This window comes from Cornus florida, unplaced genomic scaffold (assembly GCF_030987335.1).
Source record: "Cornus florida cultivar Cherokee Brave unplaced genomic scaffold, ASM3098733v1 CherokeeBrave_3.0.0_Hap2_Chr07, whole genome shotgun sequence".
Classification (NCBI taxonomy): Eukaryota; Viridiplantae; Streptophyta; class Magnoliopsida; order Cornales; family Cornaceae; genus Cornus; species Cornus florida.
This window is the reverse complement of record NW_026775577.1, coordinates 4110133-4124750: the sequence shown is the minus strand read 5'-3', so window position 1 is coordinate 4124750 and position 14618 is coordinate 4110133. Positions and strand designations below refer to the sequence as shown.

General features: G+C 32.1%; 1 protein-coding gene across 1 annotated transcript; it reads right to left on the bottom strand.

Annotated features, from left to right (window-relative positions):
- Positions 1-9028: 9028 nt before the first annotated feature.
- LOC132315835 (metalloendoproteinase 2-MMP-like) lies at positions 9029-10341 on the bottom strand. The gene has a single exon (XM_059814247.1). The coding sequence runs from the start codon at positions 10212-10214 to the stop codon at positions 9240-9242; it is 975 nt and encodes a 324-aa protein (XP_059670230.1). The 5' UTR covers positions 10215-10341; the 3' UTR covers positions 9029-9239.
- Between the last annotated feature and the right edge of the window lie 4277 nt (positions 10342-14618).

Genomic DNA, 14618 nt, shown 5'->3' with positions numbered 1-14618 from the left:
ATCAAAGAAGTCAAATTTCGAATTAATTGGGTGGAAGTCTTTAAGCCATTGATTGGGGTGCAGACTTTGGGGTCAATAAATTAATGTAAACGAATTGAAGTGGACTAGAATTCACGTGCATTTAGTCTCGTGTACTTTTGGAGAAAACTGTCTACTTTAAACATTATAATTTAAAGGAAGGAAGCCCGGGTTTGTGTGATTGTTTTACCATTCAAAATCGGTTAATAAGAACACTCTCAACTTGAGTTTATACTTCTTATATATATATATATATAATGAAAATTTATTAACAATTCTTTGTGCTTGTGTTAGAAATCATATTTCAAATAATTGAACCATGCACAACGTCGAGCCTCTAAAAAGGAGGAGAGGGTTCAAGCCCAGACGTGAAGAAAGGGTTTATGTGATTATTTTATCATTCAAATAAAAATTAAAAATAAAATGAAGAGGAAGTTGACTGATTTTTTTTTTTTTTTAATTCCGGTAAATTAAAATTTTTTGGTAGTAAATGAAACAACGGATGTTCCCAGTGACTAAAGGTGACAAAATTAGTAGGTATTGATGGTTATCACCTGGTTAGGCTTAGATTCATATTGTAATGAAATGACAATGTAAAATTTTTGGGATTAGTTTTTTAGTTCATTGAGTAGGATAATCGTCCTTCTCTTACATGCATGGAAGCCCAGTTTAGGACAATAGCGAGTCTATGTAGACTCTGTCTATCTGACATTTACTGTTTTTAAAATAAATAAATAAATAAATAGGACTTCTACTTGGTCTTCGATTGTGTTATAACAATAATGAAATGCCAGAAATGCAAATGACCAATTGATACCAGATTAGGTGTGATTTAATGTTTAAAAGATTACTCCCTCATCTCACAAAAAAATGTCCATATTTTTATTTTTGAGTATTTCAAAATAATTGTTCCAATTCAAAATACAATATCCTATTTTTATAATATTCTTAATTTATCCTTCTTACTTTGAAATTACAAAAGCAATGACTTTTTCTGAACCTATCATAGACGGGTATATTTAAAAATCATTCCCTAACCCTAGAATAAAAAAATATTAAAAATGATACTCCTAAACAATTAAATTCACAATATATATATATATATATATATATATATATATATATATATATATATATATATTGTTGAATAGAGGGGGTATTACTTATCATTGTTCAATAAAATAGTAAAATTTTGTGCAAGGCTCAAGATTAAAAAAATATTTTGTGTAAAATAATGTGAAACTCTGGAAAATCTCGTGGCACAGACATGCAGAAAGTAATGCATTCCGTTTGGTTTGTGTCCCCCTCTTATTTTCTCAACGTTATACAATTCTTAGAATATAAAAGCTAAGAGTGTGTAAGCATACCATCATGAGTTCAAATAGTTTAATCTCTTTTTAAACGGAAGGTTGAGATCTCTCGAATTTAGGGAAAAAAAAAAAAAAGAAAAAACTAATAGTGTGTTTTGTTCGGATGGGGTATTCATCCCTTAGAACTTGTTCGTTTGTCTCCAACAATAGGCCTTCTCGTTTTATGGAACCTGACTTTGATACCAATTGTTAGAAAGGGGATATATATACAACTTAAAATGTTAACCAATTAGGTTGATTGACCTTTACCCAATATAAATTTTAGATTTCCTTCTTTACTAATCAATGTAGGACTCATTCTACAGCCCACACCATTTATTTATATGTATACATTTTTATATATTTGAAATTGAAAGGAAGATACTAAATTCAGTTTTATGCTGAGAAGTCTCAGGTAGCTTTCATATTTTGTTGATCAATGAGTTCCCGAACCGTACAAGGCGGGGTCATTGGCTTGTTTTGTGGAGAGAGAACATTCAGAAGTGTACATACAATTAATGTAATTTCCATTGCCTTAGAAGTTTCTTATTCTGTTGAGAGGAAGACCCCATCAGTACAGTGTTACATAGCCAACCACACACTCTAGGGTCATTGGCAGATCCAGCGGGGGGGACAAGATAATCAAAGTGTACAATGTCAGGAATATGTTTTGTGTTCACATTTGTTTTGTATTGTTTAATCATTCTGTGAGTCAGTGTGAATAATATTGATTATAATAAATAATGTCATATGTATATTGTGATCTAATGGTATTTAATGAAAGTATTTAATGAAACATTTAAAATAAAAGGTTGATAGTTGAAATTGTCTGCCAAATGTGTAACGCATTTTTTTAGAACAATGGTCGCTTGGTGGAGCAGGAAGTCTTAGGGGACCATCTGTTCAACGCATTGGAGTTTGGAAAGTAATGTAAACGAATTGAAGTGGACTAGAATTCACATGCATCAAGTCTCGTGTACTTTGGGGTCAATTTGTATGATTGTGAAAGATGCGTGTGACATACTTTCCTAATCAAATAACTAAAATTAATGAGTCAAGGAAAAATTAAAATGACTGTAGTAAGATGACCGGTGTTAGCAATGAGGATCTACAAATTAAAATTAATGTTGTGTTTGATTGACTGACAGATTGATTGACTGATTGATTGATTGATTGATTGATTTATTATTATTATTATTTTATAGGGTAAAGTGTAAAAAACTCCCCGTACTATCGATATAGTGCATATCAGTCTCTGTGTGGTAAAAAAAAATTCCTATATTATCAATTTGGTGCAAATAGGTTCCTGTTTGGTGTAAAATGACGATAATACCCTCACTTCAGTTGAATAAATAAATGATTATAAATACCGACCATGTAAAATGACTCTTTTGCCCAAATTTGTGTAAAATTATGTTTGTTTGGCAGAAGGATAAAATAAAACCTCAAATTATATAAAATAGAGATAACATAATCTTGAATATAATTAAAACTAAAACCAAACATTCCCCAACCTCCATTATCACCACCCATCACCGCCTAACCCAACCTCCATTACCCCCACCCATCATTGTTCGCCGCCACCAAACAGAAGCAAAATCCAATCAAAATTAAGACCAGGTCCAAGGAGCTCCAACAACAGCTCGCCTCCACTGGAGAGGTACGTAGCAGCGAGGACCATCAGGTAACCGTAGACGATTATGAGGAAGAGATTGCCGAGTTCGGTGGTGGTGCAGGGCAGGAAGCCGTACGTCTAATCGTGAAACTCATCCGCAAGGAACAGATTGAGCCGGAGAAATTGTGGACCCCGCAAACCATCTCGGACACCGTCGGAGATGAGATCTGAGGATGGACGGCCGGTGATGAATCGGCTATAGGAGAGGTCGCAGAGGATGAGAAAGAGGAGAATAGTTGAGAGGAAGATGGAAGATCGTCTATGAGCCATGTTTGGAGCTTTGTTGATGTGTGTCAGAGATGGATATGCATATCTGTATGTGTATATACTATATATATATATATATATATATATATATAATTTTAGAGTTAATCTTTTCTGGCCATCATCAACGTCACCACCACTGTACCTTCGCCGGAATCGTGACATCCTTACAGTCATCGTCATATCGTTTTTGCCGGAGTAGTTGTTGATAGTCCTCTTTGCTCGCCGATTCAGTCACGCCACTAATAGATGCTCATCGTTGCTGCCCTCTTGTTGCATCGTTGTCGTAAAATTCATTCTTTGGTCGCCGTTGTGAAGCTCTCGCTGGTCGCCGTTGCATAATTGAAAAAACAAGTTTTTTTTTTTCCCAAATCAACCCATCATCACCTCCAATTGAAAACCAAAGCTGCTTTGTTGATTTTTCCCAGCCCACACCAACCCACCATCACCACCAATTACCCAATATATCAGAGTTCAAATTGCGGAATTCATTTGAAGATCTTGATCTGTAATTGTGCATTTACTGACCACCATTCATAAGCTCAACAGCAAATGTCACTACTGTTTGGGGATTGAGAAAATTTTTGGCATGTGATAATTGTTTGGTGGAACCCATGATAAAGTTTAGCAATGAAATCGCTGAACATGGAAAAGAAATGGGTTTTCCCTCTTTTTATAAGTTCCCTCGTATGTGTTTTCCTTCTTGGAACTTCCTTCAATATGGGCATTGTTTCTTCCTTACATACAATTAATAGGTTCTTCTCCATTTTACCGTATAATGGTTTGACAAACCAAACAAGACCACTTTTTGCGGAAACACAGAACAATCAAGCTCCACCCCCTCCTCTTGAGTCCACTGTTCCTCGTTTTGCTTATCTTGTTTCGGGATCAAGAGGTGATTTAGAAAAGCTTTGGAGAACTCTTCAAACTTTGTATCATCCGTTGAACCAATATGTTCTTCATCTGGATCTAGAATCTCCAGCAGATGAGAGATTAGAGCTTGCTTCAAAAAATCCAATTTTTTCCAAGGTTGGGAATGTTCACATGATTACCAAAGCTAACATGGTTATGTATGTATGTATATATATCTATATGTATGTATGTAGAAGGTGGTCACCAGAGAAGATGTATATGTATGTATGTATATCTATATATTTATATATTGTATAATATAACAATAGAAGGAGAGAGAGAGAGAGGGGGAGAGAGAGACGAATTTGGTTTAGAGGGGTTATATGCACAAATAGGTGGGGCAAAATGGGAAACAAAAGGGTAAAATGGGGTAAAGGTTGTCAAAGGGACTAGTTCTGCACCTTTTTTGAATTTTGTGGACTTGCATGCACATTTTCAAAAAGTAAGGACTAGTTTTGCACAAAGTGTATATATCAGGGGGGTTTTTTGCACTTTACCCTATTTTATATATATATATATATATATATATATATATATATATATATATATATATTAATAGTGTTTTAAGTATGAGAATAAAATGGAATAGTTACTAAATAGGTAATATTTCGGTTGGTACAAATTAATTTGGCATTCCCGAGGGGGTGGTTAGGAGTTCGAACCGCATTGAAGGCAAGTGCGTGTGAGTTTACTTTACTGTTTAAAAAAAAAAAAAAAGTTTTTCATATTAATTAAAAAAAAATATTTAAATTTTGTTGTTGAGTAGTTTTGTGCAAAATCGATTAATGAGAACATGCTCTACTTGAGTTTACACTTATACTTTTTTATTTTATTTTTTGTTTTTATTATAACAATTTTTTGTGTTTGCTTGTGTTAGAAATGATGTTTTAATAATTGAACCAAATATAGCCTCAAGCTCCTAAAAAGGAGGAAAGTAGTGACGACTTAGAAAATTTTATGAGAGGGGTGGCGTTTTAACTTATGGGGGTAAACTTATATAATGGGTCCATTTTTAAAATTTGAATAGAGTTTTCTTCATAAATTTTCAAAAATTTAAAGTATAAAATACAAAAAAATAATCCTGTGGGGTAAATTGTAATTTTAGTGGGAGCATCATTATAAATTATCAAAAAATTGAAGTATAAAATGCCAAAAAAAAAAAAAAATCCAGTGGGGGCGAATTTTAATTTTAGTAGGGCATCTTCATAAATTCTAGAAAAATTGAGGTGTAAAATAAAAATATAAAAAATTCAGTAGAGGCATCTGCCCCACTGGTCCTATGTTGGGTTTGTGCCTAGAGAGAAGCCTCAAGTTTGGACGTGGTAAAAGGTTGTGTGTGATTGCTTTACCATTCAATTAAAAATAAAATTAAAAAAAAAAGAAGAAGAAAAAGAAACAATGGATATATAATTTTTTTTCAATAAATTTTTATTTTTATTTTTTTGGATAAATGAAACAACTGATGTTCCTAGTGATTAAGGTAACAAATTTAGTAGGTTTTGATGGCCGTATGGTATGATTTACATTATAATGAAATGAGGCATCTGCCCCACTGGTCCTATGTTGGGTCCGTGCCTAGAGAGAAGCCTCAAGTTTGGACGTGGTAAAAGGTTGTGTGTGATTACTTTACCATTCAATTAAAAATAAAATTAAAAAAAGAAGAAGAAAAAGAAACAACTGATATATAATTTTTTTTCAATAAATTTTTATTTTTATTTTTTTGGATAAATGAAACAACTGATGTTCCTAGTGATTAAGGTAACAAATTTAGTAGGTTTTGATGGCCGTATGGTATGATTTACATTATAATGAAATGATAGAAAATTAACTCTAAAAACAATTCTTAAGAATTTAGAGACCAGAAAATAGTTTTCAGAGAATAATAAAAAACAATTCTCTAAAAACAAACCTTTTTATAATTGAGTTTTTAGAAAATAATTTTCAAAAAATTGAATAAATCAAAGGTTTTTGTACAGTTTTCTGTTCTAGTTTTCTATTTTCGGTTTTATGAGAATAGAAAACTGTTCTCAGAGTTACAAACCAAGTAAGACCAAAATTTTCGAGATTAGCTTTTAAGCCCAGAGTAGAACAATCCTCCATAATGTGAAAATTCCAATAATCTCGTCCCCGGAACATATAGTATTTCCACCCTGATATTCTCAACATTTTACATAAAAATAATATATAGAAGCTAATAGTGTGAATTTGAGTGTGTCTATAATTCTAAATATATATATATATATATATTTGAAATTGAAAGGAAGATACTAAGGTCAGCTTGATGCTCAGAAGTCCCAGGTTGATTCATATTTTTTTGAATGGAATGCCGAACCATACAAGGCGGGGTCATTGGCGTGTTTTGCATTAGAGAAGCTTCTGATTGTCTTGAGAGGAAGACCAAGTTGTTATTATTAGTATTATTATTACACACCTGACCAAACATGCTAGGGTCATTGGCGTGTCCCACGGAGGGACAAAATAAACCAAAGTCCAAACGGTACAATGTAACTCCTACTCCAAGTTTGCCTGAGAAGACGACCAACAGTTAGTGGCCAACTATAGAAATTCAATTTTGAAAAAAAAAAAAAAAAAAAATTGTGTAATTTGATTCTATTTTGAGAAAGATATATATAAGTATTACCTTGATGAAAGATAAATAATACAATAAAAGTACCATTTTAACTAAACAAAATCTTGTAAACTTTAGTAAAATATGATTATTAAAAATAAAAATAAAAATAAACGAAAGAGGTATAAAGCCTTTCAAAAAAAAATACTAATAATAAAGAGGTATAATAGTAACTCATGAGTAGCTATAGAATTTTTCATTTAATAAATAACAAGTAAAAATATTAGGATATATGATATCATTGTTGCTATTGGTATTTTTGTCATCTTGGTATCATAACACTTTAGGGTCCTTTTGACATGCGATATATTTTAGGCGTTATATTTTTGGTCAATACCAAAATAACCATTTTGTTATATGAGTGTTTTGGATAGAAATTGGAACCATGCATGTTTGTTACGAAAATTTGTTTTGGAAAATTCATAAATTTGTTTTAGTTCCTCCGCTATAATACCAAAATATACAATATCACAAATTTGGTGATATAGGTTTGGACCAAAAAATATGATATACTATGAACTATTCCAAACCAATATCACCCGTCTCAAACATGATATGAGTCTAAATTTAAAGACCAAGATCAGAAAAATAATATCATTACATATTACAAACATGTCCTAATTTTTCCCGCTTTTCGATACTGCAAAGACGTGCAAATCGAGATTAGTATACGATTTGGAATATTTTTTCACATAAACACCATCTACCAAAAATTTCTAAGCACAAATATTCATATATCTTCATTAAATGAGGGGACGTTAGTTTAATTTTTCTTTTTTCTCTAGTCGATCATATATGTATGTATGTAGATTATTATAAATGTAAACGTAGTAATGATATGTTGTAGTGAGATTTACTTTAATAATGTAGGCTTCAAAAGCAAGACAAAAGAGTTTAAGTTTCAATTTATATGAATTTTAAAAAATACAAGTTATATTATTTTTCAAGCTCACTAAGTGTTAGGGTAATAAATAAGTTTTTAGAAAAAGATTCGGGAGGCCAATTGATTTTTTTTAGGAACTTTGAGAGTTGGACATACTTGTAAAACAACTATATATAAACATATATATATTTATTTATTTTGGTAAAGTGCAAAAAACCCTTTATAAAGAGTATTTGTGCACGAAAGTATTTTTTTGTGCAAATCATTTTGATGACATATACAAAAAATGATACGTGCGTGCATAAGAGTAATATCTCTGTGCACAAAAGTAATACTTACATGCGTAAAAATAGTATTAGAAAATAGTAAGGTAGTTTGGGCACAAATGAATAATATTTTTCATTGTCCACATCAACATTTTGGTAAAATTCGTTTTTTCAAAACATCACGACTTTGATTATATGAAATAGTAAATATAATTATCTCTCTTTTAAATTTAAACAGAACATTTATCTGTCATTCTATTATTGTGCCATATCTACAGTGAAAAATATATTTTTCCTCGTGGGAGAGGAAGGTAATATTATTATTTTTTTATAGTTGATACTCACACACACATGCCTCCACAGACCCTTGAACCCTTGGCCTACTTTTCGAAGGTTAAAGACTGATACCGCCATGGCCATTCGTAGGAGGATAATATTATTTTAAAAAAAAAAATTACACATTCATTTTCACATAAAAGATGCTAGAGCACAGAGCTAAAAATATACAATTGCATGTATCAAGAATGGATGCTTACAATAACTATAAAAATCATACATTAGGTTCGAGCAATCCCTTCGGGCTACGATCGCGGACATAGTTCGAGTTTTACTCGATTCGTATGGGTCCTCTTGCACAGATTTCGTGTATTAGTCGGAGCAAAGCCCTGAACACCCCGATTATCAAAAAAAAATAAAAAATAAAAATAAAACAACCACATATGAAAGGCCAATCTCTGTAATATATCATTAGTTTTCTCCAACTGCTTTATATTCATGTAGTTTTCAAGCCTCCTGAGAAGGCTAGGATATCTCACTAAGCCTTCTAAAATAATACATTACATCACAACAAATTGCATTAGTGCACTTGTTCCAAAGTTAGAACTGTGAGAATGCCTAGTGTGACTGAAAGAGCAGTTGGTAATTTTGAATAACAACCTTCTTTCAAACAGAAGAATAATATATATATATATATATATATATATATATATATATATATATATATATATATATATATATATATATGCGGATAACTTCCACTGAAATTGAAATTTTCTATTACATAATTAAGCTAACAAGCCGCGAGTACAAAACTCTTGTTGAATACAGGTTCATCATCAGTATTCACTTATTTTCTTTTTCTCATAGTAGCAACATTATGACAATAACATAAAAGAAAACACCATATATAGGCTTATTATATATATATATATAGTACTAATTAACGCAAGGTTCTACCATGTACTTAAGAAGAGTACAAGGCGCGTATTCCTTGGATGTCATCAGTATTTAGATCTCTCCTGATAGGGTTATGAGAATACGAGGCGAACATAATGGCATTCCTATCTCTACTGTGTCCAAGCCCGAGAACATGCCCTATCTCATGAACTGCAACCGATTCCAAGTCTATTTGGTTCATGCTCGTCGGATTAGTACTCCAATTCTCATCAGCATCGTAGTGGAACCATCCTTTTGTTGGTGCAAAAGCATGAGCCAATGTACCACCTGAACCATCAAATGGAGCCCCGTCGTTATGATTACCACGATGGAAACCAATAACAATGTCTCCGGTTGCACCCTGGGGAGCTTCCACAAAAGTGAATGGGCTCACATTTTGCCATTTTTGGAAAGCTCGCGAGCACACAGACCTCAGTGTTTGCAATCCCACAACTTGTGCACTGGATTGGAAGCTATAAGTGAGACGGGTTTTTGATAGAGGCCACCTCGGCATTCCTGGGAAGAATGTGTACTGAGCAACCATGTCGAAAACTTTGGGGTGTTTCATTTTTCTGCTTGGAAATGAGTTTGTGGCATTCACAATATTATCAGGAACACCACATCTTGGGAGCATCATTTCTTGAATGGTTTCGGAGTCTAAGCTTCCGGTGACCTTCAAGTGATAATTTGATTGGTATGCTCTCACTGCAGCCTCTAAGAGGTCGTCGAACTCGTCGTCATTTGCATGGTTGAGATTGCTCATTGTAGTAGTGGTAGTCTTTGAATGATGATGAGTACCAGTAGTACCATAGTTCAAGTAGCCGAATTTCTCGAGATAGCGTTTGAGCTCGTGAAGGCCCTTCACTGTCTCGCCCTTGTGGTGTCCCTCCAAGTGCTGGAGGAACTTGAAGCCTTTTTCGGGTGGTTTCGTGTGATTTTTGGATTGAACGGTGACGAGGAGGAGAAGGAAAACACCTAAAAGAAGAGAGAGATTAGGGGCCATTGTAAGTTTGTTGTAAGAACAGATTAGGGTTTGTGTTGGTTTTTGGTATGTTTTGGTGTCCCAAAGACTGCTAATTTATAGAGAGGTTACGTAAGTGCATGTTCAAGTTTTTCATCACATACAATTATAATCAAAGAAGTCAAATTTCGAATTAATTGGGTGGAAGTCTTTAAGCCATTGATTGGGGTGCAGACTTTGGGGTCAATAAATTAATGTAAACGAATTGAAGTGGACTAGAATTCACATGCATTTAGTCTCGTGTACTTCTGGAGAAAACTGTCTACTTTAAACATTATTATAACTTAAAAGAAGGAACACTGTGGGGTCAAGCCCGGGTTTGTGTGATTGTTTTATCATTAAAACGAGAACACGCTCAACTTGAGGTTATGCTTCTTTTACATTTTTTTTTCTTAAAAAAAATTTATAACAATTTTTTTGTGTTTGCATGTGTTAGAAATGATATTCCAAATAATTCAACTAAACACAGCGTCAAACCTCTAAAAAGATAGAAAGGGTTCAAGCCCAACCATGGTGAAAGGGTTTATGATTATTTTATCATTCAAATAAAAATTAAAAATTAAAATTAAAAAGAAGAGGAAGTAGACTGAAATTTTTTTTCCCGGTAAATTAAAATTTTTGGGGGGTAAATGAAACAACCGATCTTCTCAGTGACTAAAGGTAACAAATTTAGTAGGTATTGATGGTTATCACCTGGTTAGATTTATATTGTGATGAAATAACAATATAATATTTTCGGGATTAGTTTTTGAGTTCATGGAGTAGGATAATCTTCCTTCTCTTACATGGAAGCCCAATTTGGGAGTCTATGTAGGCTCTGTCTATCTGGCATTAACTGTTTTATTAAAAAAATAATAATAATAAATAAATAATATAAAATAAAATTAGGATTTGGTCTTCGAATGTGTTATAACAAGGAGACTGCTAAATAAAGTTGAACTTGCGACTGTAGATCCGCAAGAGAGGGTATTACTTATCATTGTGCAATAAAATAATAAAATTTTGTGTAAGGTTCAAGATTAAAAAATTATTTTGTGCAAAATAACGTGAAACTCTGAAAAATCTCGTGGCATAGACATACAGTAAATAATGCATTTCATTTGGTTTGTCTCCCCCTCTTATTTTCTCAATATTTTACATTTCTTAGAATATAGAAGCTAATAGTGCGTAAGCTTGCCATCGTGAGTTCAAATAGTTTAATCTCTTTTTAAATGGAAGGTTGAGATCTCTAGAATTGGAAAAAAAAAAAAAAAATGTGTGTTTTGTTGGAATGGGGATATTCATCCCTCTGAACTTGTTCATTTGTCCCCAACAATAGGCCTTCTTGTTTTATTGAACTTGACTTTAATACCAGTTGTTATAAAGAGAATATATATACAACTTAAAATATTAACCAATTAGGTTGATTGACCTCTGCCCAATATAAATTTTAGATTTCCTTTTTCACTAATCAATGTAGGACTCATTCTACCCCCACACCATTTATTTATATGTATATATTTTTATATATTTGAAATTGAAAGGAAGATATATATACTAAGGTGAGTTTTATGGTGAGAAGTCTCCGGTGGCTTCATATTTTGTTGTATGGATTGCCGAACCGTACAAGGCGAGGTCATTGGCGTGTTTTGTGTAGAGAGAACATCTAGAAGTGTACATACAATTAATGTAATTTCCGTTGCCTTAGAAGTTTCTTATTCTGTTGAGAGGAAGACCAGTACAGTATTACATAGCTAACCAAACACTCTAGGGTCATTGGCGTATCCAACTGAGGGACAAGATAATCAAAGTGTACAATGTCAGGAATATCTTTAGTGTTCACATTTGTTTTGTATTGTTTGATCATTCTGTTGGGTCAGTGTGAAGGTGAAGGTTCAAATTGTCGGCCAAATGCGTAGCGCATTTTTTAGAACAATGGTCTCTTGGTGGAGCAGGAAGTCTTAGGGGACCATTGGAGTTTGGAAACTAATGAAAACGAATTGAAGTGGACTAGAATTCACATGCATTAAATAACAGATGGTACCCTAAGACTTCCTGCTCCGCCAAGAGACCACTGGGGTCAATTTGTATGATTGTGAAACATGCGTGTGACATACTTTCCCAAGCAAATAATTAAAATTAATGACCCAAGGAAAAATATTGTAGTAAGATGCCCGATGTTAGCAATGAGGACCGGCAAACTAAAATTAATGTTGTGTTTGTTTGATTTATTTATTTGTTTATTATTATTATTATTTGCAGTATTTCAAGCATGGGAATAAAATGGAATAGATACTAAATGAGTAATATTTCAGCTGGTACAAATTTGACACCACGAAAGGGTGGTCAAGGATTCGAACCGCATTGAAGGGATGTGTGTGTGAATTTACTTTACCATTCAAAAAAAAAAATAGTTTTTCATTTAAAAAATTCCGAATTTTGTTGTTTAGTAGTTTTCTCTACTTGAGTTTACACTTCTTTTACCTTTTTAATTTTTTTGTTTTTATTATAACAATTTTTTGTGTTTGCATGTGTTAGAAATGATGTTTTAATAATTGAACCAAATATAGCCTCAAGCTCCCAAAAAGGAGGGAAGCATTAACGGACCCAAAAAAATTTGTGAGAGGGGTAGCCTTTTAATGTATGGGGACAAACTTATATAGTGGGTCCATTTTTATAATTTCAATAGAGTTTTCTTCATAAATTTTAAAAAATGTAAAGTATAAAATGCAAAAAAAATAATTCAGTGGGGGCATCTTCATAAATTCTCAAAAAATTGAACTAAAATGCAAAAAAAAAAAAAAAAAAAAAAAAAAAAAAAAAAAAAAAAAAAAAAATCATTAGGTTGGGGCAAATTTTAATTTTAGTGGGGGCATTTTCATAAATTCTAAAAAAATTAAGGTGCAAAATGAAAATATAAAAAATTCAGTGGGGGCATCCCCAACTGGCCCTATGTTAAGTTTGTGCCTGGAGGGAAGGCTCAAGTTTGGACGTGGTAAAAAGGTGTGTGTGATTGCATTACCATTCAATTAAAAATAAAAAAGAAAAAGAAGAAACAACTGATATATAATTTTTTTTCCTAGGAAACAAATTTAGTTGGTTTTGATGGCCATCACCAGTATGGTATGATTTACACTATAATGATATGACATAAAATTAAAATTTTCAGAGGTTAGCTTTTTAGGTCATGGAGTAGGACAATCCTCCTTCTCTTGCATGGAAGTGCAAGGATTTAAGCCCAGTTTGGGACAATAGCGTGTAGCCTGTTGACTCTGTCTATCTGACATTAACCGTTTTATAAAAAAAAATAATAATAATAATAATAAATTCAGGGCTTCTATGTAGACTCTGTGTTATAACTTATAACAATAATGAAATGCTAGAAATGCAAATGACCAATTGATACCAGAATGATTGTGATTTAATGTTAAAAAGATTACTCCTCTCTTCTCACAAAAAATATCTATTTTTTATTTTTGACTGTATCAAAATAATTGTCCAACTTCAAAATTAAATGTACTATTTTTATAATATTCCTAATTTATTCTCCTTGCCTTGAAATTATAAAAGCAATGACCTCGTATGAACCCACTGTATAAGGGTATATTTGAATATTTATTCCCTAACACTATAATAAAAAATATATATTAAAAATTACACTGCTAAAATATTAAATTTCCAAAAAAGTATTTTTATTTTCATTTATTTATTTTTTGTGGGACAGAGAAAGTATTTAGTATTACTTATCATCATTCAATAAATTGTATATTTACTTCTTTTTGTTTTGTTGGACAGAAGAGAAGAAAATAAACCCATAATTTACTATGTTCGTTAAGAGAGAAAGAAAGAAAATGTTTTAATTAATTTTACCATTATATCCAATAATATTTTAATTTATAGATGATAGTTCTATAATTTAAAACTTGTATAATTTAAGATAATATTTAATTTAAAACTTCTATAATAGTCCTATTTTCTTTCGTCCATTTTTAGGAGGATAAAAATTTGTAAATGAGAAAAGATGTGTGACATTGTTATCCTTATTTTCCTTTTTTTCATTTTATAATCTTTACTGAATAAAGGAAGTTCATTAGTTACTTCATATTTTCTCTCCACACCTTTTCTTTCATTCCTACCAAACACAACATAAAAATATTATGTGCTATTTCAACTGTGAGCATATGTAAGTTTGGACTTAACAAAATAGGTCATGCCAAGGAATTATTTGTACTTAAAGGTATTTGATATTACTTGGCATCTAAAAGGAATCGAATCTTAAACCTGTTACTTCATTATGTACCAAAACAATATAATTTATTTACTTAAGTCAATCCCTTGGGTTATTCAAGTTTTATTATTATTATTAGGGATAATTATACTTAATTCCCCTATAGATTGCTTAAATAA